Source organism: Nyctereutes procyonoides, unplaced genomic scaffold (assembly GCF_905146905.1).
Source record: "Nyctereutes procyonoides isolate TBG_1078 unplaced genomic scaffold, NYPRO_anot_genome, whole genome shotgun sequence".
Lineage (NCBI taxonomy): Eukaryota > Metazoa > Chordata > Mammalia > Carnivora > Canidae > Nyctereutes > Nyctereutes procyonoides.
Genome location: NW_026575026.1, coordinates 6,748,416 through 6,771,180, shown reverse-complemented (window position 1 = coordinate 6,771,180; position 22,765 = coordinate 6,748,416). Strand labels below are relative to the sequence as shown.

Below are 22,765 nucleotides of genomic sequence, written 5' to 3'. Positions count from 1 at the left end.
GTGGATTGCAGCCCTTTAGAAAGTGACCAGTGTAAAATTCTTGTGTAATTGCAGGTTTACTACAAAATTTCTTTGGATGTCTATAGTCAAAAGGCTTATCTATGGCATTTGTATTTGTTTGTTTTAATTGACAGTGGGAAAGCTATAGCATGTGTATGGAAGAAAAGATTAGTTGTCGAATGAGGCATGTATCTTACTGATGTGTATGTATCAGATTCTTACAGATGTGTATGTATGTCTTCAGAGAACTGGTTAGTTCCATTTGCAAAGAAGTCCCATACATTTCATGAACTTGAGGTGTTTAAAGTATCAGTGGAGAAGGGGTAAGGGCTAATGTGAAGATACTGGATGGACAGAATTAACTAGTTCATGCAATAATTATTCAGCAGTGGTACATGAGCTTCTGCGATGTGCCAGTCATTGGAATTAGGTTTGCAAATCGGTCACTTTGTAGATGGGATAAGTTACAAATCCACATCCACATGGTGGGAAGATAATGTAGGAAATAATCTCTATGTAGAATTTTTCATATTTGACAAAGCAAGTTAGCTGAAAATGGATATATTATTGTGCCCAGGGAAGATCAGCCCATCTCCAAAGACAGAAGCAAACAGAAGGGATAGTTTTCTGGGTGATTTGTTTTATTGCAAGGGAGTTTGTTATTAAAAAAAAATCGTGGTTACAAAAAAATCTGTCCAGTTTTGGAGTGAGAATTGCAATTTCTGTGTGTTGCGACTTTAAGAACTAATCTGGAGCAAAGATGTCTGAAATTAGACAAATTGAAAAAACAAGTCAGAATGCATGAATGCTGGGTAAAATGGAAGTTAAACTTGTGACTGGGCAAGATATAGGCAATCTCAGGGGAGTATATGTATTGTGGCTTAAGGGTCACTAGAAAGGTTCCAATATTAAGAAAGAAGAACTTGGGATTTTCTGTAAAACTGTCTTTGGGATCTTTAGTATCAGAAAGAGCCATCTTAAGGAGTTTCTGCTCATCAGCAATTGGCTAATCTTTTCCATTCTCTAGAAGACAGAATCCCACTTTATATTGGAGCTTTGTTAGCCAATGGCCAGAGAAAGAGGTTCTGGTATTCACTAGATTTAAGAAAGGTTTATTAAGCGTGTTAAATTCTCACTTTAATGTTCCATTACTTTTTTTTTTTATCAGTTGTGGACTTTTTTCTCTAACCATTCCTATTTACTTTTAAAAATGTCATTATATTTTAAAATTAGATACCTAACCAGGTCACTTGGAAGTACTGTCACTCTCATTCTAGAGCTGATAATACATAAAAACAATTCAAGGCAAATAACACACATTAGAAGCAGAAGGAGGGAGGAAGGATGGAAGGAAGGAAGGAAAGAAAGAAGGGAAGGAGGGAGGGAGGAAAGGGATCAGATTTGCAGGAATGGAGAGAGTATGTTTGAAAGAGTATAACTGAAAAAAATATTTAAAAATCCTCAAAGAATCAAAACCTTACAGAGGATTAAAACACATGAAGGCCCCCCCCCAAAAAAGCGCGCCCTAATTTCATTTTAAATGACAGAAATGGCACAGTGACTTGAAGTCATATAAGTGACTTAAATATTTAGTTATTTAAAAATCCTTTTCTAGCAGAGGCTGAAGTGGTTGTTTTGTTTTGCATCATGCCAATAATTCAGAGTTGAGAATTATGTACAGCTACATCTCTAAGGTGCATCTACCCTCCACCCCATTCTTATCTCCACAAAAGAGAAGAAAAATAAATAATAGTGGGTGTGATCATACAAACAAACAATAGCGTGATTTGTATCTTCCTTGCAGTGCACCTGCTCCTCCTGCTCCGTGGCCTGTCTCTGAGAGGCGGCCTCCGTCTGCAGGTGCAGACTGTCACCACGTGATTGCTTAAGCAGGTGCTACTTCTCATCTTTACACGTAGCTTTCAGCCTGATCCTGATCCTCCTTGGGACGTCTCCATGTTTTCTTTATGAAGAACCCCTTTTGAATGTTAATAAAAAATTTTTATCTTTAAAGCAACTAAAGGATAAAACAATATTTTCATGGATTATTTTAATAGCTTGATTATTACTGTCATTGTTATAATCCTACAATTAAAGAATGTCATTCCTACATGGAGGCAAGTGCATGAGAATTTTCCTGCCCTCCTAAATTAAAAGAAATTATAAAAAAAAATAAAAGAAATTATAAGCCACCTCAGGTATTTTATTATGATGGTGAATGCGTTAGGAAAGTGTAGCTCTATTTTTGGAGTTCTCATTTTTATATTTAAAGGCATTCCTGAGCTGTGCATGTTGGCAGATGTGTTAGTCATGTTGTTTCTTGCTTTTAACACCTTTTATATTTTCAAAATGGCTATGTATTTATTTTTTATCACAAAACTAATGAACATTCATTTTTAAATAATCCAGAAAAATAGAACACACAAAAATAAAAATACCACCATTTACAGTTACCCTCCCAGCAGTTTTTCTGCACATCTCTATTTACACATATGAAATTTATTTTACAAGTGGGATCATACTATATATAACACTTTAATCTGCCCTTCTTAACTTAAAAACTTGAATTTCTTTCCATGTGATTAAACATAATTGCACACATCATTTTAATGGCTGCAAAACTATTTAGTAATCTATTACTGAGCATTTAAGTTGCCTTTCTAATGGTGAAATATTCAAAGAGTTTGAACATATTAAAGGGTTTTATGTCATTTGCCAAGTGGCTTCCAGTAAGGTTGTACTAGTTATGGCTGCCATGATCAGTCTGTGGGGTTCCCGGTGGCACCCATCCTTCACATCAGTGTGGATTGCTCTTTTACATTTTGCTACTTTGATAGGTTTACAAAATCTCACAATTGGTGACATTTATATAAATTTACTTAAATTGCCCTTGTTAGTCCTGAACAAGTCCTGAAGTTAATATTTCTTGGGCCTTGTATTTCTTTTAAAAATGTTTCTCACTTTTGATCATTTTTTGGTTGCATTCTCCATTCTTTTGGTTTGCAGAAGCTCTGGATATAGCAACAAAATAATATGTTTTTTTTGATCCAGAGCTTCCTTTTTTAAATAAAGAAAAATACTGTATGATATGGAAAAAGATATGAATTATGTGTTGGAAAACCTGGTTTTACTTAGTGGGGGGTTGTTAGGCTACCTCGGAGGGCAAGTCACCTCTTTTGTCTTTTGCCCTCTCTTTTCCCATCTGTACAACAAGAGGTTGCAAACTTGGTGTTTCCTGAGGTTTCTTTCAGCTCTGCTCTTATCTACAGTTGGCACGTTCTCTCCCGATTGGTAGTGTTTGTGGAATTTTGAACACTGAAGGCTTAATTTCAGTGTAGCTGTGAAATGTTACTGCCCCCACTTTCCTTGAAAGGTTTTGTAGTTTGTGCTTAAAAAGATCGCTGTAATGTGGGCCGTTTTATGGAAACTTAATGAAGGGCATAAGCCACACAGATGTCTTAACCTGTTCTAACCGGTGATTTCCAGGCATTAGTAACAGAGGGTCGGCTGTGTGTATGTACAGATAGGTTTGAGATTACAAGGGAAGGCAAGTGTAGAGGGAGGCCCTGCCAGGAAGGATAGATAAGAAACACTTTAATCCACAGCCCTGGAATTATAGTAGGAGCTTGATAACATGTGCCTCAGATATGCTGGGGCTGTTTGTTTATTTTTATGGTTCTTCTGTAAAATGGACCTTCCACATTGAATACAACTTCAAGGGAAAGTAGAGGAGTTGCACCTAATTATTTTACTGTGGAACAGATCAGTAATTATAGGATCAGTTCTGAGAGTTTCACTGAGAAGGGTTTGTGCAGTTAAAAACATTCAGAGCTAAAGGCCACTCTCAAACCAAAACATTCCTATGGGAGAAACTCTTCCTGCCTTGCCCAAGCTCCCCCACCAAGTGGCCCAGTGTTATGTGACATTTATGGCATCTGTGGTAGACATGGGATGGAAAATCCTGGGTTCAGCCTCTGCGTGGCTCCCAAGTAGTTGCTTGTATACTACGTAAGTTGTCAGTTTCTAGCTATAGGCTGTAAGGCAGGTTCTGCGAGTACTTGTGATTAAGATGGTCTTCTGGGAGGCACAGTTGTGACCCAGCAGAGCCCCTAGAACATTTGTAACTTCTTTTAGGAGATGCTGTTATCCTACCAGTTCCCATCACTATTTTTTGGTCAGACTTTTGCAAGAGAAGAACTTTTGTTCTCATCTCCACTTAAAAAAAAAAAAAGATTTATTTATTTATTTGTGAGAGAGACCCAGTGGGTACAAGCAGGGGGATGGGCAACAGGAGAGGGTGAGAATCTCAAGCAGACTCCACGCTAGCACTGGACCCTGATGCAGGGCTTGATCCCAGGACCCTGAAATCAAGACCTGACCTGAAATCAAGAGTTGGACACTTAACCACTGAGCCACCCAGGTGCCCCTCTCATTTCCACTTTTGTATATTGAGAAGTTTGCCCAAGGGGAGAATGTTGAGGTGTGCTAGATGCACTCATATACCTGAAAAGGTAGGCATGGGATCCACTCATTGTTCTGGTTCTGTGTAGGGGGTGAAAGCTCCACCTGTGTACAGTGGATGAAGTAGTCTCCTGCCTTGTATAGTTTCTGTTATGATTTGGCCAGAACTCTCTTCTGGACAGAGGAAATGTCGACCTGTTATGTGATGTTAGAGAAGGATGCACCAGGCTACATTTATGCCATTCTGCTGACATGCTGGACTTGGGAGGAAGAGGATTTCTTCTTTTGGAGTAAAACTTGTCCTTTAGCAGAGTGACCCATGGAGCAGTTTCTATTAAACACAGTTATCTTTTTCAATTAAAGCCATTCTGAAAACAAGAACTAATAGAAATTACAACTTTTTGTAGTAAGACTGAGATTTTATATTAAATTCTGGTCACTTTATATTTTAAAATGATTACTGGAATATATTGAAAAGGCTTTTGTTGGATCCAAAGAATAGCCTCTCTTTTTAAAAAAGATGAAGGCATAGTTTTGTATGTTAGTGTTTCTTTCATTGGATTGATTGGTGTTCAAATAACAGGTTATGGGCAACAGTATTGTTTTCCTTTGTCCTATTTTAAGGAAAATATATCATTACAGAAGGATTGGGAAAACATCTAAAAAATTAATAATGTCATTATATTAAATTTTGCATATCTCTTCAAGGTTTTTTTAATATAATTTATATTTCTGGCATACTTGCTATGATAGAGCACATGAAATTTTTTTAATCTTTTTTTTTACTTAATTGAAAAAATGTAAATTACTGACTTACTGTATTACTCATAGAAGAATGTGATTAATGTGAATTCACTATTAGCTGGGATTGGATAAAAGAGGACAAGATGATTCTTCCTCTCCAAACATATAAATTCATAGTGGAATATTTATCTCTCTCTCATTAACACCAAGATCTTTGTGTCCTGTATCTTTATCCTTCATACAAAGGGAAAAGTTGAAAATTTGGGGAAATAAGCATATTGACAGTAAGTTTGAAGGTGATGTCCATTAAATTAGAGTAAAAAATTAACGTTGTGATCTTATAACTTAGTTTTGCTTTTTGTTTTTGTTTTGCTTGTTTTTGTATCAGAGATGATTGTTGACCATCAGATTGAGACAGGCCTATTGAAACCTGACCTTAAGGATAAGGTGACCTACACTTTGCTCCGGAGGCACCGGCATCAAACCAAGAAATCTAACCTTCGATCCCTGGCTGACATTGGGAAGACAGTCTCCAGTGCAAGTAGGATGTTTACCAACCCTGATAATGGTAATGCAGGGCCAAACAGCTGCCCCGCTCTCTTTCCTGTCTTACTCACCTTTACTCCATCTCATATCATCTGTTGTTTTTACCCCCTCCGTATTTCTTCTTTCCTCAAGTTCATATGCCACAGCCATTTCCTAATGACACTTTTACCCAGTTGGGCAGGTTTGCAGTCCTGTTGGAAAGATTTCAGCAGTTACTAAGGCTGCAGATGCCAAGATGCCTTGCTTGCTCCATATACGTCTATTCTTATCGACTGAGATGGTTTGGTAATGTCACTATGATGAAACAACTGAATATTTCAGAGGAGTCATCAAATTTGTTTTTTGACTATATCAAGGAAAATACTTTTGACTTGGGGATGTGTAAGAATACGGAGGATAGACTAAGATAGGATAAAAGCTCTGAATTCTAGTATCATAGAGTATTTGCTAGGTATGGGAGATGGTGTCTACTCTATAAATGACTATTTATCCAAGTAAGGCTCAGTATTACATTTATTACTTAATAAAGTCTAGGCCTACAAAAAGAAAGAAAAGAATCATCTGCTCTTTTGTTATATAAAAATGATGGTTAGATATGAGAATAATTATTCAAGGTGGTATACTACTCCATTATTTAGTAATAGGAAAGGCACCGTGTCTTATTTATGCTTTGTTGCATTTAGCAGAGTTTTCTGTAAAGTATCTATCTTTTGTATCATTGAATTTATTTCAAATAAATTTCACGGTTGCCTATAATCTGAGAAGGGAGAAGCTAATTTCCAGGAAGAATGGAAAATGAAAGCATGACGGGAAGTGTTGCTAAGCACCGGGCTGGTAGAACCGGGTCTCTCTCATCCCACCCTGGTCTTTTTTAGTACAAGAGAAATGAGTAGGTAAGGGAGCATCAAATTCGTTGCCTTCATCTGTACTTTCAGAATAGCATAAAAATATTTTGCTGTGGAAAAAGTGGACTGAATGAATTGTATAAACTGAATTCTAACTCGGTCACTCCGTTTCTGGGAATTGAATTTTCTGACTTGATATTAAAACGAATGGTTGGCTCGAAGAGAGCATACTATTAGCAAATTTTCTCTGGTGTATTTTTGAACCATTCCATTATTGTAGTTTCTTAATGAGTCGTTAAGTAGCACCAAATGAAAAGTTCAGTTTTATTGAATGACTTCTACATTGATTTAACTGCTACCATAATTTTTTTTAAAAAGCAAAACAATTTATAAATAAATACTTAAAATAGAAGTGCTCCTTATGAAAAACATTCACAAAAAGAAGAATCTAATCTAGAATATTCCTACTACAGTTTGATGGTTCTATCATTACCTGTCATATTGCTGCTGATGGGAAATGTTTTATTTCTTGTATATGTCCTTTGTTTCCTTTTTGTTTTTTCAATTGTATTTTTGAAGGGCTTAATGTCTGGAAATGTCATGGGATGAACAGTGGGTTACAACTGATGTCACAAATACTTCATTTTAAAAGCAGCCCCTGTTCTTTAAATTAGGGCAACTAAAGTAAAAATCTTTTTTTTTTAAAGGTTTTATTTATTTGAGAGAGAAAGGGAATAAGGGAGGGGGAGGGGAAAGGGGAAGAGGGAAGGAAAGTGAGAGAGAGAGAGAGAGAGAGAGAGAGAGAGAGACAAGCAGACTCCCCGCTGAGCAGGAAGCCTGATATGGAGCTCTATCCCAGGACTCTGAGATCATGGCCTGAGCCTAAGGCAGATGCTTGACCAACTGAGTCACCCAGGTGTCCCTTTTATGTTTTATTTTTTATCCTCTTCTTCATTTAAATGAAATTCCATGATTTGGAGATTAATTTTTTTTTTATCATGAAGTTGGTACTTATTGTTGAAGAAGCAAGACACTGCATTGTTTTCAAACATTGCTATGTTTGCAAAGAGAAGCGGAGTGGAAATGGCAGCGTAAGGGTGCCTTCTACCAGTCTGGTCTGAGCTTTGTTTTCATGAAGTGCCAGGCAAAGTAGAAATTAAGAACAGATGGATCTCGTAGGCCAGTACTTTGTGCTTTAGGAGAAAGTATTTGGATTTGGAATACAACTGTTAAGTTGACATCATCCAGCATTCAATGTTTTATCCTATCAGTAGATCTTTGTACTTCAGAGCAAAGTTGAAATTGCCTTTGTCATTCACCTTTCACTTGTGAAATGTTATATATGCTGGGCAGAAGGCAAGTAGGGAGGGCAGTCAGTTCTTCCTTTCCAGCTCTTCAGCTGATCAGCTTACACCCTGAAGCGTGGAATATGATTAGGCCTTATTAAACATGTTATTATTGGCCTTTGTGTTACTTAACTCCTTTTAATTATCCAAAGGTGAGATTTGACTTTGAGAGATTCTATAGTAATGCCTTTCATGTACCTCTAAGGTATGTTCTTATAAATTATCAGATGGCAAATTTTTGTTTTTTTAAAGACACTTTTTCTTACCTTGCAAGTTTACACAGTTACCTCGATATGTTAGGGTTTAATTACTTGATATCTTTAAAAACTATGAAATGTTCTTAGAATAAATTTCTAAGACAAAGAATTATATAATTGTGGCTACTATTTTAATCAGTGAGAATCTTATATCTATTGTTGGAGCTAGATTCTTACACTGTATCTGCATGTGAAATCTAGATAAACCTCAGCCACTTTAATATTCCAGTATAGGCTAGAGATTAGACATTGCTTGCTTTAGTTATGATAGCAACAGTGCAATTAATAGCTGAAATTATGGAGATACTTTAGGATTGGGATTTTTTTCATTTCCCAGTGGTGTGCTGGAGCTACTTCTATTTATGCACAAGAGCCAATCAGGAATTTTGCAAGCCAGTTGTTTAAACACAGCTACTATTAAAAATTAAATTATGTATACATACAATTAAATAGTGATATTAAAAACAAAGATAATTACTCAAAATTCATCATTTCCTACTTATTTTATTGCATTGTACTGGAGTTTATACTCTTCAGGTTATCTATTGTGTATATATGGTGGAAATACTATAAATTGGTATGGAGTCACATCTTCCCAACTCTGTATTCAGTGACTTCATTATGGTAGCTTAAAATAAGCTGTGGTGGGAGCATTTGCACCATCGAAATCAGTGAATTCAAATCAGGACTTGATTTATTGTTGCATCATTTGTGTATAGGCTTTAAAAAGTGATGGAGAAAATGCTAATAATGCAGATTAAATTTAAGTGTACAGTGTCTATGGCCATTGTGTGGTCAGTTTGAGCTCTTAACAAATTACCATACACTGGGTGGCTTAAACAATAAGCGTTTATTTCACATAGTTCTGGAGGCTGGGGAGTCCAAGATCAAGGTGCCACAGATTTGGTTCTTGGTAAGGGCCTTCTTCCTAGCTTGTAGGTGGTTGTTTTCATTGTATCTTTTACATGGCAGAGGGAGCTCGATCATCTTTCTCCTCTCTCTTTTCATAAGAGCATTAATCCCATTCATGAAGGCTCTGCCCTCATGATCTAATTTCCTCTCAAAGGCCCCATCTCCTCCTATCATATTGGGTGGAAGGGTTAGGATTTCAACATATGAATATTGGGAGGATAGAAACATTCAATCCTTAACAGCTTTTAAAATGTGAAAAGCAGAAAGAATCCATCCAGTAAATACCTGGCCAGTATTCAAAAATTATTATCCAGTTTTAGCAAAGGAGTCACCACATCATTGAGGAATGAGTGAAGTCTGACATATGTCTTCATTGTTTCACTTTTGTCCTACTTGTTAACATATATGATAATGGATGTTCAACATGGATGTTGCAACTATGTTTGGTTTCCAGTTGCAACAACAAGTTGGCTACTGCTAAAGGAGTTTGGTAAAAATTAACAAAAGCATTCTAGGAGAATCAACGAACTATATGCAATATACAACAGAGTTTTATATGTTTTATTATTACTTATATGTGTGCTGCCCGTCCTTTATATCAGTAAAATTTACTATGCACACACACACACAAATGCTTTTTCTCTAGAGAGCTGGTTTTCTCAAACATTTATTATTAGCAGCATACCCATTAACAGCCCACCACTGTCTTTCCATAGCTAAAGATTAACTCCCATTTTTTGGGTTCTGATGTAGCTTTGGGTTCAAGATAATTTAGTGTTTTAAAAAAGAAATGAAAAACATTTTTAATTGTAATAAATCAGGAAAGAATCAGGCTAGCTTCCAAGATGTTAATTATGATGAAATTACGACTTGTCTGAGGCATCTGTGAATTTTGATAGACATGTCTGCCAGGCACTAAATTTTAGGCAAGTGATATAATTTCCCGATATATTAATTGAGGTGTTTCTGTGGAGTTAGTGTTAGGTTTCCATTTCCTCTGGTGTTAGATTTCCCTTCATCCACTCTTTTTCTTACTATTAGTTTAGTTTAAGCCATATGAAATTGCCATTTTGTAGGTAAAATAAAGTTGACTGTCAGCAATTTCATAGAGTTCAACTTAATAATTTGGTTTGAGATGTGTAGGTAATCTATATTATTGCAGTTTACTATGAAAGAATGACGTGTAAACCTAGGAACTTTCCTTGGTTGTATTTAAAAATCAAGTAAGATATATTTCATTTGCTTTTTATTAGAAAGTAAAAACAAAGTTTATACTTAATTGGTATGTATTCAAAATATTTAGTAAGATGTTTATGACAAGGTTATCTGATAACTGTTTTAAAAATCATGGTTTGTAGGATGATCTAAAAACATCATTTACCACTTAAATGGATAGTTTTGATATGTAGTGTCTAAGCTTATAAGAGATGAATGAGACCTGATTTAAGGACAAAGACCAACTAGGAACCTTAATTTGAGTACTCAGCTTGTACTACCTCTGTGGAAATTTGGGCAGCGCCATCATCAATTTGTCCCTGGTTTTTTTCTTCCTGGCTTCTTCATTTTCTTACCCCTACACTATTATAGAAACTTTTTCCTTACCCTTCATTGTCTGTGATTATGCATGCCCTTTACTGCAGTGACTTTGGCTATCCAGTTAAACCTGGACTATGAATGTCATTTTTTCCCCAATCCAATTTCATGACCCCATTTTTCTTTAGTTTTTTTTTTTCAACAGAAAGTTAGAAATATAATTTAGTACTTAGTTTCCATGCCTGCAAAACAGAGATAAGGAAAATTAAATGAGATAATATATGTAAAATGGTGACTGGCATGTACTAACGAAACAAATCACTCCACAAAACACAATTAAGGAGGAAAAATCTCATATTGAATAAGTGGTTTGTGGAATGATATTTGTTCTGTAGCTTATTATTTGGGGAGAGACTCAGGATATAGTATTGAGTTATTTCTTCTGCTCTTTGGTACTGGTAGCTAATACCAAATGGGATATGAGAGAGGAAGAAGCCCTTTCCCATCACAGCCCCTTACAAAGAGTCTTTCTCCCTCATTCATTTTACTCTTTGCTAAATGACTATCAGGGAAACCCTAAACCACACTGAACCCCCAAGAATATAGCTGCTCCGGCAGGTAGATGAGGCGTGAGGAGAGGTGTCACCTCCAGAGCCAGGGCAGCTGGTTCTTAGGCCTCACACTGCTTCCCCCATGTTTTTCCTGGTGCCCTGTGGCCTCTTCTGTATTGATAAGGACCCATGGCTTGTTCCTGATTGAGCCTCTGGGTTTTCTCTCCAGTTGGCACTTTTTTTTTTTTTCCTGTCAGATAAGAGAAATGTGACCTACTTGCTCCCATCACTTGTTGCCATCACTTACTTTATCCCTGGATCCTCTTTTCATTGTTACCAGGCAGGATGCTACTTCCTCATTAGCTCTCACAGTGCTTCTTCTGACATAAGCACACAACAGCTTTAGATATTTTAAAAAGTGTAGTCTAGTGCTGTTACCTACAGTAGTATAGACTGTAGTTAGCAACATAGAACAAACAATGGAAAGAAATCAATTTTTTTGTTAATAGTAATTCTAGGCTCCATTGAAATGTAAGTGGAATTAGCTAGGCTTTTGTTGCTTTGGATCTGATTTGAGATTAGGCATACTCAAGCTATTTGGTTTGGATGTTAGATCAAGCTGCCTAGATACTGGCACACAGTAGATCTGGCTGGGACCACCGCCAGGTTTGGCAGCTTTCTCAGTCCCTTTAGAAATTCTTAGCTTTTGTCTGGGTTTTGGATTCTGGTTTATCCCAATTGTTTCTGGCTGGGTTGTTCTACTTTGCAGCATCCCCCTTCCCTGTTCCCTTGAATTCAGACCTGGTCCCCAATCAATGGGTAGGGCAGGCACTTCCCTGACTTCCCTCAGATGTTCTGCTCCTCTGAAGCAGGCCATCATGTTTCTCCAGTTCTGAGATGGATCAATCAACATTTTGTTTCTCAGGCTCACATCACCTTAAAATGAGAGTCCTCTTCCCAGGTGCCTTTCTGCATACAATCAGTTCTCTCCAAAATCCAACAGCACACATCCATCTGTTTTGTTCAGGGCTCTAATTTTGCGTTCATTTGCACAACACAGATGAGTGTCCTGGCCAGAGCCCAGTGAATGATCAAGCTTTTCTCAGCCTTAGATTAAATGAACCAATCCATGGAAAGTTTCTAGAAAAGTGCCTCAATATTCCTTGATAATGGTAACTTACTAAAAGCAGTATTTCTAATTCATCTATCAGATACCACTCTTAGTTTCTTTCTCTTCCCTAGGCAGGTGACTGATCTTCCAGATTTATAATATTCAGATCTTTTAATAAAATAACACATTTTTTTCCCAATAGTCTTTGTCACCCAAGTATTTGGTAGTCTGTTCTGCTGTTTATGGTAATGAAGAGTCAGGCTTAAGAGATATAACACAAGTATTTCATTTTTGGCTTTATAATCTTCTTGGAGACATGGTGCCATCTTTTCTAAAGGCTTTGTTCTAGTCTTGGGCTAATATTTAGTGTAGTGTGACTTTGAGCAATTTATATAATATCCTTGAACCTTGATTTTTTTTATACCTGTAAATAATGATAGTAATATCTTACTCTAGTTATACCATCAGGAGTAGATGAGATATTTTTGTGATAAGTATTAAGAAGTATAATGTGAGATACCACTGTAAGGAATGGCTATTCAGAAATATTTAAAGGAGAAGATTTAATGCCTTTCATATTTAAAACCAAGGACAGAGACTCAATTCACCACCATTATTTTGTATTCTGTTATTTTTTTGTGCCTCTCAATTTTTTTCTCCTACTCCTTCAAAAATGAAAACATTCTTGGAGTTTTACTTTTAATACTGTGCTTTCACTATCACCTTTAGAGATGCCAAATGATACCTAATGAAAAGAAAATACCTAATGAGGTGTCACTTTTTGGCTGTATATTTTCAATTAGGATATAAAGATTGATCAATATATCTGAGTAATGACAATTGTTATCTATCAATAAATAATATATAACAAGATGTTACCATGAAATAAACATATTTTTAAATTTTATTACTTGCCAGTCCACAGCCAGGGTTATGGATGGAGTAATGGAATGGAATAATTCTCTGTGTCATACCCTACTATACAGGGAAAAGTGATATACTTAAAGGGCCCTTAACTGATTTTCTGCTGCCACCCCTGGGTAATTGTCTTCCTGGAGATACTTGATAGAGTCACTTTTGTGAAGTCCTATTTTCCCCAGCCTCATCTTTCTCTAAAGAGAAAGATCTGGGACCACATCCTGGTCTCTATAAAAGACAAATAGTAAAGGAGAGGGAAGGACAGGAAAGTGTGAAAAAGAAAGGAATGGGAAGAGGAGATGTGAACACTATGGACTTTGGGAAGACCTTGTCTTCCCAAAAGATAAAAGAAGGAATAAAATTAATGTCTGCCAAGAATGATTAAGCATGCCTCACCTACTCAAGCCTAGTTTTGGTACAAATAGCAAGGGGCAAAAAGAAGATCTGTTCAGGTTTATGAACCCAATGTCTTAAAAATCACATTTTGATTTTCAAGTTGAATTAAATTAGAACATGGTTTCTGTCTTTGGTGTTTTCTAATACCTTACAGGATGCTGAGCAAAAGAAACATTATTCCATCATTGATATTAATGATAGTAGCAACAATAATATCTCCTATTAATTGAGCACTTATCATATACCAGGCATTGTCATCCATGATGTTTCTAATGTATATATCATTTCCATTTGCATATGAAAAGCCTGAGTTCAGAAATGTAAAATAATTTGCCTAAGCATAAAAAGATGGAGGAGCCTAGTATGTTTAATAACCATATGCTAATTAAACTGCAAAGGGTAATGAGCTTCTTCAACCATAATTATTTCCCACACATCAGTTGAGTCCAAGTCTTTTATTTTGTGTAATCTTGTGATGTTGAGGAAATCTGGAAGTCAACCTATGTATTGGTTATATAGGCAGTTGTATAGACAAGGTCGTATAGGAAGGAATACACTCCAAACGTGGCAGTTGGGTGTCTTTTTATTGGCTTTCCCAATGGAGATTTCTTTTTTTTTTTAAATTTTTTTAAATTTTTATTTATTTATGATAGTCACAGAGAGAGAGAGAGAGGCAGAGACACAGGCAGAGGGAGAAGCAGGCTCCATGCACCGGGAGCCCGACGTGGGATTCGATCCCGGGTCTCCAGGATCGTGCCCTGGGCCAAAGGCAGGCGCCAAACCGCTGTGCCACCCAGGGATCCCCCAATGGAGATTTCTAGACAACATATTTCATAGGTTTACAGGTGAAATGCAGCTATCCTCTTGTGTTGAACTTTTTGACTAAATAATTGTGGAATGCATTATACATGCTCAGTGACTACTTTTTAAAAGTTTTTATTAAAATTACAGTTAGTTCCCATATAGTGTAATATTAGTTTCCAGGTATGACTATCTGAACATACAATATTGCAATCCTAAAAGAATGCTAAAACTTGAACATGAGTAGAATTTATTTTTTCTTAATAGGATTGTTAAAAATGCATTTTGCTAGTGAGATATTTTTGGTTTATATGCATGATTCAACTAGGGACACATTCACTTGAGCAGATTAGGGTTGATGGTTTTGGACAAGTTGATCTCAAGGGTAATGTGAAATCATTCAAAAAACTCACCACACTGTTTTCTACAGTCTGGATATTGGAAACTATCACTCTGAAATGTTTAGAGCTGTAGATCTTTAGATTTTTCCTCATCAAGTCACAATAATATCAACCAATTTCTACCTTGTTTATGCCTGGAGTCAGGCAAGAGTGATTTAGAAGAGAATGTGTAAGATGATAGCAAAGCCAAGTTGTTTATTTTGTAGCTTAAGTGCAGAAGAAGTACAATGGAAGCATTATCTGGGAAAGGCGTACGTACTATGTCATTATCATGGTATAATTATAGAAAGTTCGGCTCCAGCTTTGGGAAGGACTTTTCAAAATTGTATCCTTGAAAAATTTGTGCAGAGAAAAAAACATAACATGAAAGGGTTATGGAATTTGTATCTCTTCCTGCACAGAAGTCCACAGAGGGTCCAACAAATCAAAATGTTGGAATTTGCCAACATAAGTAATGGATGCTGTGAGCCTCCCAGTTTTCATGAGAGTAAGCAGCCAGATGGCTCCAATCAGCTTTGCTAAAACACAGGTGCCAAGTCTCTATGGGCAGTTTCATTTTTCATGCCTGTCTTTGGAGCCAGGTTCTTTGCTGGTGTGTGTGCCAGGCTTCATTCCACTGTCCCCTTGATGGTGCTGCTCAGCGTCATTGGAGGCTGTATCTGCAAAAAGGAGTTTCCAGCTTTCACTCCCCACAAATAACACACTGACATCTTGGGAGGAATAGAGGAAAGAGAAGATGTTGGAGAAAGTTAGTTATCAGCACCTGAGTTTTAGAGCAGCTGCTGCCCTCTTGTACACACTTTCCAGGTAAGCCCTGGTATCAGTGATAAAGTTTGGGTAACTTCACACTGCTCAGAAGCTGAAGAATGTGGACGTTCCTTTGAGTTTACTTTGTACTTGTCACCTCTGTCAGTTCTTATTGACCTGGAATTTTAGTCGATCCTTGCTCAGGCCTTGATAAATGGCTGGAGATGTCCCACATCTCTCATTTCCTTTAGCTAAGTCAGCTGGAATATTGACTCCTTAAGCAGATCACTCAGCTGTCAAAAGAAATAGGAGGTGAGACTTGGTCAGTGTGATAGTGTATGTTTCTAATTGCCTCCTTCTTGACAAAAGTAATTTTGGAATAATCTCAACTGATTCATTTCCCTTTTTTCATTTTTCTTAGTGCAATAAAAACTTGCAAAGAAGTTCAGTTATGGGAAACAATTAAAAATTCAGATTGCAAAGAGAAGACATCAGATTTGCCTCAAACAGGTGCTGGCACAGATGGCCTGCTCACAAGTCCTGGCTTTATTTACAGCTTTTAAACACAGACAGATAAATTGACAAAAATGTTTCTAGATTTTATAATGTTCTGAATGCCCAAATTTGGCCATAAACTTACATTAATTTGTAAATGATTCCATTCAAAATTTGACCTCCCAAGTCACCAATAGCCTTAAAAAGACGATTTGTCTGCCTGGTTATTTGTATACTTGTGTGAATACATTATCTAATCTTTGCTTTTGGTTGGATATGCTTTGTTGCCTTGATTATTTACTATCTCTCGTATTAAAATTCTCTTAAATTGTATGTAGTCTGATGGTTAGATATTTCCTACCTCATTGTTCCTTGAAGGACAATTATGCTGCCTATTTCTTACTAGCCTTGGACTGAAGTATTTGATGAGAATAGCAGAATAGATGACGTGAAGCCCAAATGAAATTATCTTGAAGCAGAAGTTTGTGATGCTCTTCAGTTGATGAAAAATATCTAGAGGAACCATACTATGTATTTAGCTTGCATTGTTAATCTGTCTTTGATTTGGTCTGAGATTTGGCATGGATGTGCTGAATATTAAAATCATAGTAAAATAAGTATTAAAGGGTACCAGAAATTGAGCATGCATTTCTGAATTGGTTTATATTAAGGTGTTGATTCATCTGTATCCCAGTCTCATATTTCTGAAGGGCTGAAAAACAGAGGCAAACGTAGAGTTCTGTGTTCATCAAGGAAAATATTTCAGAAGTGGAAGTATGAAATGTTGCTTTCTGCCTTTCTGTACAAGATCCACGGAAGGCTCTGTAGGGTAGATCATAAGAAAGCTCCTTACTAATGCCCCCTGTGCTTTACAAAACTGTGTGTAAATTCCCTTTGTGTGTGCTTTTGTGGTGCAAAATTATTAACGGTCTTGATCTTACATCTTAAGATTAGCATTTGTTATGTAAATCTTTCTTCTGGATACAATCCATGTTTGTGTATCAGAACTGAGCAGATCATTCTAGTGGTACTTGGAGAGCTATAGTGATTGAATGTATTTTTTTCAAAGCCTTTTCATTATGTGTTGGGATTTGCTCTAAGGGTCACGGGAGGGGGTATGTGTGTCAATGTAATATGTCACTGTTCTTCTTTAACTCGCTTGTGTGATTTGCTTTAGTATTTTTTCTTCTTAATTAATGCTTCCATCATCATCCTTGCTGTGGCTGCTCATGTGTCCTCCTCCTCCTGTCTTCTGCTTCTGACACTAAAGCCCGCAGCCCGCTTGAGAACTCAGTGCCCTGCCTAGCAACCCGCACCTTGGACGATGACCCCCGAGTGCGGCGCACTCCCAGCGTGGGATGGCTAAGTAAGTCCGTGGCTGGGGAGGGCAAGGATGGTGGCGATGGTGGGATGTGGGGGGGCACAAAGGCTGGGCTCATGGTCACTGAGTGGAGGGCATCCTCAAGAATGCCTGAAAGGAGATAAGCCTTATAGATTCCTACAGTTACTGATTTTTCCTTCTGCCGCCAGGGAGTAACAGCAATAATGTATTTTCTGGGTCATCTGCCATCCTGAATTCAAGCTGAGTACCTTGGAAGGCAGGGGAAAGAGTTCCAGACTCAGGGTGAGAGGCCTGTCACAGGTAGCGCCCCCTTCATAGAATGCATCTTGGAGCCTAGGTTTCCAACCAGGGGGTGGGAGTCAATGAGGGGTGGGAGTCATGATGCCGGACCTCTTCCTTCGGAAGATTGTGAAGAAGATCACTTGAGATGAGATCTCTAATCAAAAGCATTCAAGTGTTGGGTAAGAGGAAGAACTTACTAGGTTAATGGTCTTTAAAAAAATTCAGATTCTCTTTATGCGTAAGAGGCAGTAGGCTCCATGGATATAAGTTAGAATCTTCCGTTTTTTTTTTTTATTTAAATAAAGAGTTCATCAAAGAGACAGGATTTATTATACCTAAATCCAAAAAAGAAAAGAACATGCACGAAAAACTACATGGACTTTTTTCCAAATTTGATTATATGGGATACACATTTCTTTCAGTTGTCAAGAAGCCTATCCACAATGACATCATTAGGCTTTTAACTGTTTATTATCATCTTTCTTATAATAAACCCATTGATTTATGCTTTTTATTAATTTAACAGGAAATTTCACTTTCCTGGGAAGATGAGATTTCTTTCTCATGTCTTAATGGGGGAAGTTTTGGCTCATCTTAAAATAGTGTGTGTTGCACTACATGCTTCCAGGGCTTTTCTTGGAGTTAATTTGATGTTTTTGGAAACTCTTTTGATAATTTCTGTGTCCATAGAGATAGAAATGTATGTGCTGCGTGTTACTACATGCCAGGCACCGTGAGAGGCAGGGAGTATTTAGAGATAAATGAGTCCCTGTCCTCAGGGGACTGCCTTTCTAATAAAGAAGGCAGGACACAATGGGTAAAATTGTATAAAATGTTAAGTGACATGACTGAAAATCACATACACACACTTAAGATTATGGAAATATCTGCTTGGCCTGGGAGTTGTGATGGTAGAAGAGGCTTCTGGAGGAGATGATTTTTAGGGCTAAATCTTTAAAGGAAAAGTAGGAGTTGGGTGTTGGGAGACTAGGACAAAGGGACCCTTATTCATCTCAACCTTGTAATGATTGCTGCTATGTCTATGAAGCTTGAATATTTATTCTTGAATAATAATAAAAGTTGCAAACATTAACTTCTTAACTTTTCAGTAATAAACCCTGAGCTAAGTATCTTATGTGATACCATTTAATTTTCTACACCATCCTGTGAAGTCGCTATTGTTATCCATTTTTTAGAGATGAATACATGGGGCTTAGAGAAGTTAAGTAACTTACCCAAATGATACAAATCTCAAGTGTCTAGGGCAGGTGTTGAACTTCCTCCTATGGTAGTTTCATGAGTAATATCTCATTCAACTTAAAGTACAGGAGATTCACATGGTTATTATTGCCAAAAAAAATAGGCTGACTCCACTATGCTATGATGTTCTAACACACATGATTTTCTCTGCAAGTATCATACATTCATTCCTTCTAATAATTTTTTTTTCAGTGATACCTCTTGGGGAAAAATACATTTAGGTATGAAGTTTAGTCATTGATGGAGTTTGGAATCAGGCAGGATTGGGTTTGAATCCTTGCTGGCTTCCTGACTTTGGGCAAGTTACTTCTCTACTGCAAATTTGGGTTTCTCAACCATAAAAGTAGGTTAATCTTACCAACATAGGTTCGTTGTGAGAATTAAATTAGAACTATGTAAAGTGTTTATCATATTTCACAGCACTCAAAAAATCCAACGTTACCGTTACTAGCAAAGTGCTTATCAGAATTGCTCAAGAAATTGTAGACCTTTTATCCTCTGAAAGTTTTATTTATTCCATGTCCGGGATCTAGATTATTGCAATATTGTTGTGGATAAAGCTTCAAGGAGATTGACCAAAACGTTCAGTTTGTTGATGATGGAAATACATCAACTAGTTGGAAATCAACTTTAGGTCACATCCTGCCTGGGTCAGTCCTTCTAAGAAAACACATTTTAGTCATGAGAGAGGATTCCTCTTATTGTCTATTTATATGATATATTCTCACCTTAAATAAACAGCTTTAATTCGTAATCTCAGTCACCCTCCCAGGGCTCCCTATTACGTACCACATCAATTCAATAAATTTAATATACACATATAGATGGTCTGCAGCTTAATGATAGTTCAGCTTACCATTTTTCTACTTTAGGATGGCGTGAAAGTAATACACGTTTAATAGAGTCTGTACTTTGAATTTTGAATTTAGATCTTTTCCAGGCTGGTGATACGTGGCACAATACTCTTCCATGATGCTGGTCAGTGGCAATGATCCACAGGCCCTTTCAGCCATGCAGTCACGAGGCAAACAACCACCACACATGTAACCATTTTGTACCCATAAACCATTCTGTTTTTTACTTTCAGTACAGTGTGCAATAAATAATATGATATTCACCATTTTATTAAAAATAGGCTTTGTGTTAGATGATTCCATTAGATGATGCAATAGGCTATTGTAAGTGTTCTAAGCACATTTAAGGTACACTAGGCTTGATGTTCAGGAGTTTGGGTGTATTAAATGCATTTTGACTAACCATATTTTCCATTTATGATGAGGTTATCAGGATATGACCCCATTGTAAGTTGAGGAAGATCTGTAATACATAATAAAGATGTGCAAAGTGATACTAAATTCTGCTGGTTGCACCTACCTATCCAATTTCATTTTCATGTCTTCCCAGTAAGAACCCCTAGTCTTATCAGCTGTTCTTTTTCTTCTGGCTTATATCATGGTAAGTTCTACTTCCATGCTTTAGTTGATTCCTCTGCCCTTCCAGGAATGCCTTTTCAAGTATTCCTATCCAAAAGTATTTAGTAGGGTCCAAATGAAGTGCGGTTCTCATGGATGCAGAAGATCTTAAACTTCCATAGCTCCTATTATCTGTGTCTCACCACTGGAAGATTTCTAGTGTATTGTTTTATGTCCTCTGTTTGCATTGTTTGTATTTTTCATTTCAGCTATGTAAAAAAAGCTCCTTTAGGGCAGGGGGTGTAAGTCATGCTTTTGTATCTCTTTCAGTGCAGTGTAGATACTTGAAACATGGGGATTGTTCAGTAAACATTGATCAATCCTTGATTCTCCATCATTTCACTTAAAGCAACCAACAGCCTCATTTTCACTGGGGCCCATCTTGACCATAGTAAACTATGAACCAGAAATAAATATTGTTTACCTGCAAGAACTGTTTACCCATATCTCTACTCATCCAGGTCTGATGAATTTGGTTATTTTAGTTTGCTCTAATATAATATAGAATTATTTTTCACAAACACTGTCAAAAATATCAGCTAAAGAACAGACTTCTGAACAAGGTTCCATTAATTTAATCTTTCAGTTTTCTTAGCAAGATATTTCCAGGCTTAGTGTAACTACCTTTTAAAAAAAGCTACATTTAAAGTTGCTTTTGGGGCATAAGCTCTCATCATTTTTACATTGTGTGCTTCTTATCTTAGTTGTCACCTGAGGCAGATACGAGTTTACAGCTCTTATCCATTTCAAATGCTGCCAATGTATTGAATTAGAAGTTGGAACAAAACCAAAAATGATTTCCTCTTATAGATCTTACTGGCAGGTCTGAAACCAGCCTGGGCTACTGAGAACAAAAGAAAAGCTTTCACCTCTCCTTTTCTGGACAAGTTAATGCCCACCTAAATGCTTTGCCATTACTGGAGCCTAGGAACATACTATGTCTTGGAAGATTCCAGAGTGGCTCTTCACTGTACACGCTTATCTTTAAATTAAGTGTGAGACATCTAACAACTGGTATCTTCTGAGCCCTTAGAAAATACTTGCGTCCTTTTGCTGTTATTGGCAGTCAAGATCAGCTGCGTCAGACTCTTAGGTCTGAACTTTAAAGAAGAAAATGAGGTTTAGGGCTTTTTCCTGCCATCTTTTGCATATTCCAGCATCTGTCTTCACTTTGCTCTTTGTGTTATGTCTGCCTGTCTAGTTTGTAAGTCTACCAGGCAAGGACCTCTTGGTCATGTTCAATGTTTTGTTTTGTAGGTTCTTATCCAGTGTTTGATATTATCACCATCCTTAAGCATTAATATTAGATCATACTATTTTTTTGTAGGTTTTTTTTGTTTTTTTATGAAACCACAGTGGCGTAACTGTAGATTCTAGTTTCATCCTACAACCAGGTTACACAGTTAACCTTAGAATTTAAATAAATGAATTGCAAATGGGACCTTTTTTTGCTTTTTTTAAAAGAAATTTTAAAAATTTCCTTTTGGGTATTTCTGGAATTAAGCAATTTGAAGTCTTTCATCTGTTAGAGAGTTTACTGACTAAATAAAAATTGTAATTTTCTTGGGCTCTAGAGTTTTCTTAAAAAGTTCCGAAACTTCTTTAGGAAAGTAGTGAACCCAGAGAGTTCACTTTAACAAATTCAGGTCAACAACTGTTAACTGAGCTCTTACTTTTCTCACTCCGTAGTCCAATTGGAGAGAAGGAGATGAGGGAAATTCACAGGTAACAATGATTTGAGAGAGGCAATGGCAGGTATCCCCAGAAGACTTTAAAGACAGACCAGTTTATCTACAGTGTGTAACACAGATGCATGCACTACACTCTCTGGAAATGCTTATCAGAAGACTGGATAGTGGGGCATAAAGAGAGAATTGGGAAAATTTTTTTCTTAGAGGAGATGGACTTCCACTTTTTTTTTAAACTGAGGTATAATTGACATATATTTTATATTAGTTTCAGGTGTACAACATAATGATTCAATCTTTGGATATATTGCAAAACGATCACCACCGTAAGTCTTGTTAACAGCCATCAGCACACATAGGTCTCATCACAAGAAAAAATTTACTTAACTTTTAAGATCCTCTCTCTTAGCAACTTTCGAATATGCAATACAACATTATGAACTATAGTCGTCATCTTGTACATGACATCCCCATGACTTATTATTTATTTAAATTTTTGACTTATTTATTCTCTAGCGGGAAGTTTGAACCTTTTGACATCTTTTACCCATTTTGCACCCCCCACCCCTACCCCACCTGTAGCAGCCACCAGTGGGTTTTCTGTGAGATCACTTCACTGGATCTTAAAGTTTGGGTTGTACTTGCACAAGTGGAGGT

General features: G+C 36.9%; 1 protein-coding gene across 6 annotated transcripts in view; it reads left to right on the top strand.

The window, feature by feature from the left end:
• Positions 1-22,765, top strand: part of SLC4A4 (solute carrier family 4 member 4) — a 345,822-nt gene that overhangs the window by 151,764 nt on the left and 171,293 nt on the right. For 2 of the 6 annotated variants that reach the window (XM_055315259.1, XM_055315263.1), the window contains 2 exons: positions 5,594-5,746; positions 17,335-17,430. The exons of 1 other annotated variant lie outside the window; for it this stretch is intronic. In XM_055315259.1, the coding sequence (XP_055171234.1) occupies positions 5,594-5,746; positions 17,335-17,430 (249 nt within the window). Of the gene's footprint in view, positions 1-5,593; positions 5,774-17,334; positions 17,431-22,765 lie in introns of all 6 variants that reach the window. 3 more of the 6 variants (XM_055315265.1, XM_055315261.1, XM_055315262.1) reach the window with 2 other exon arrangements.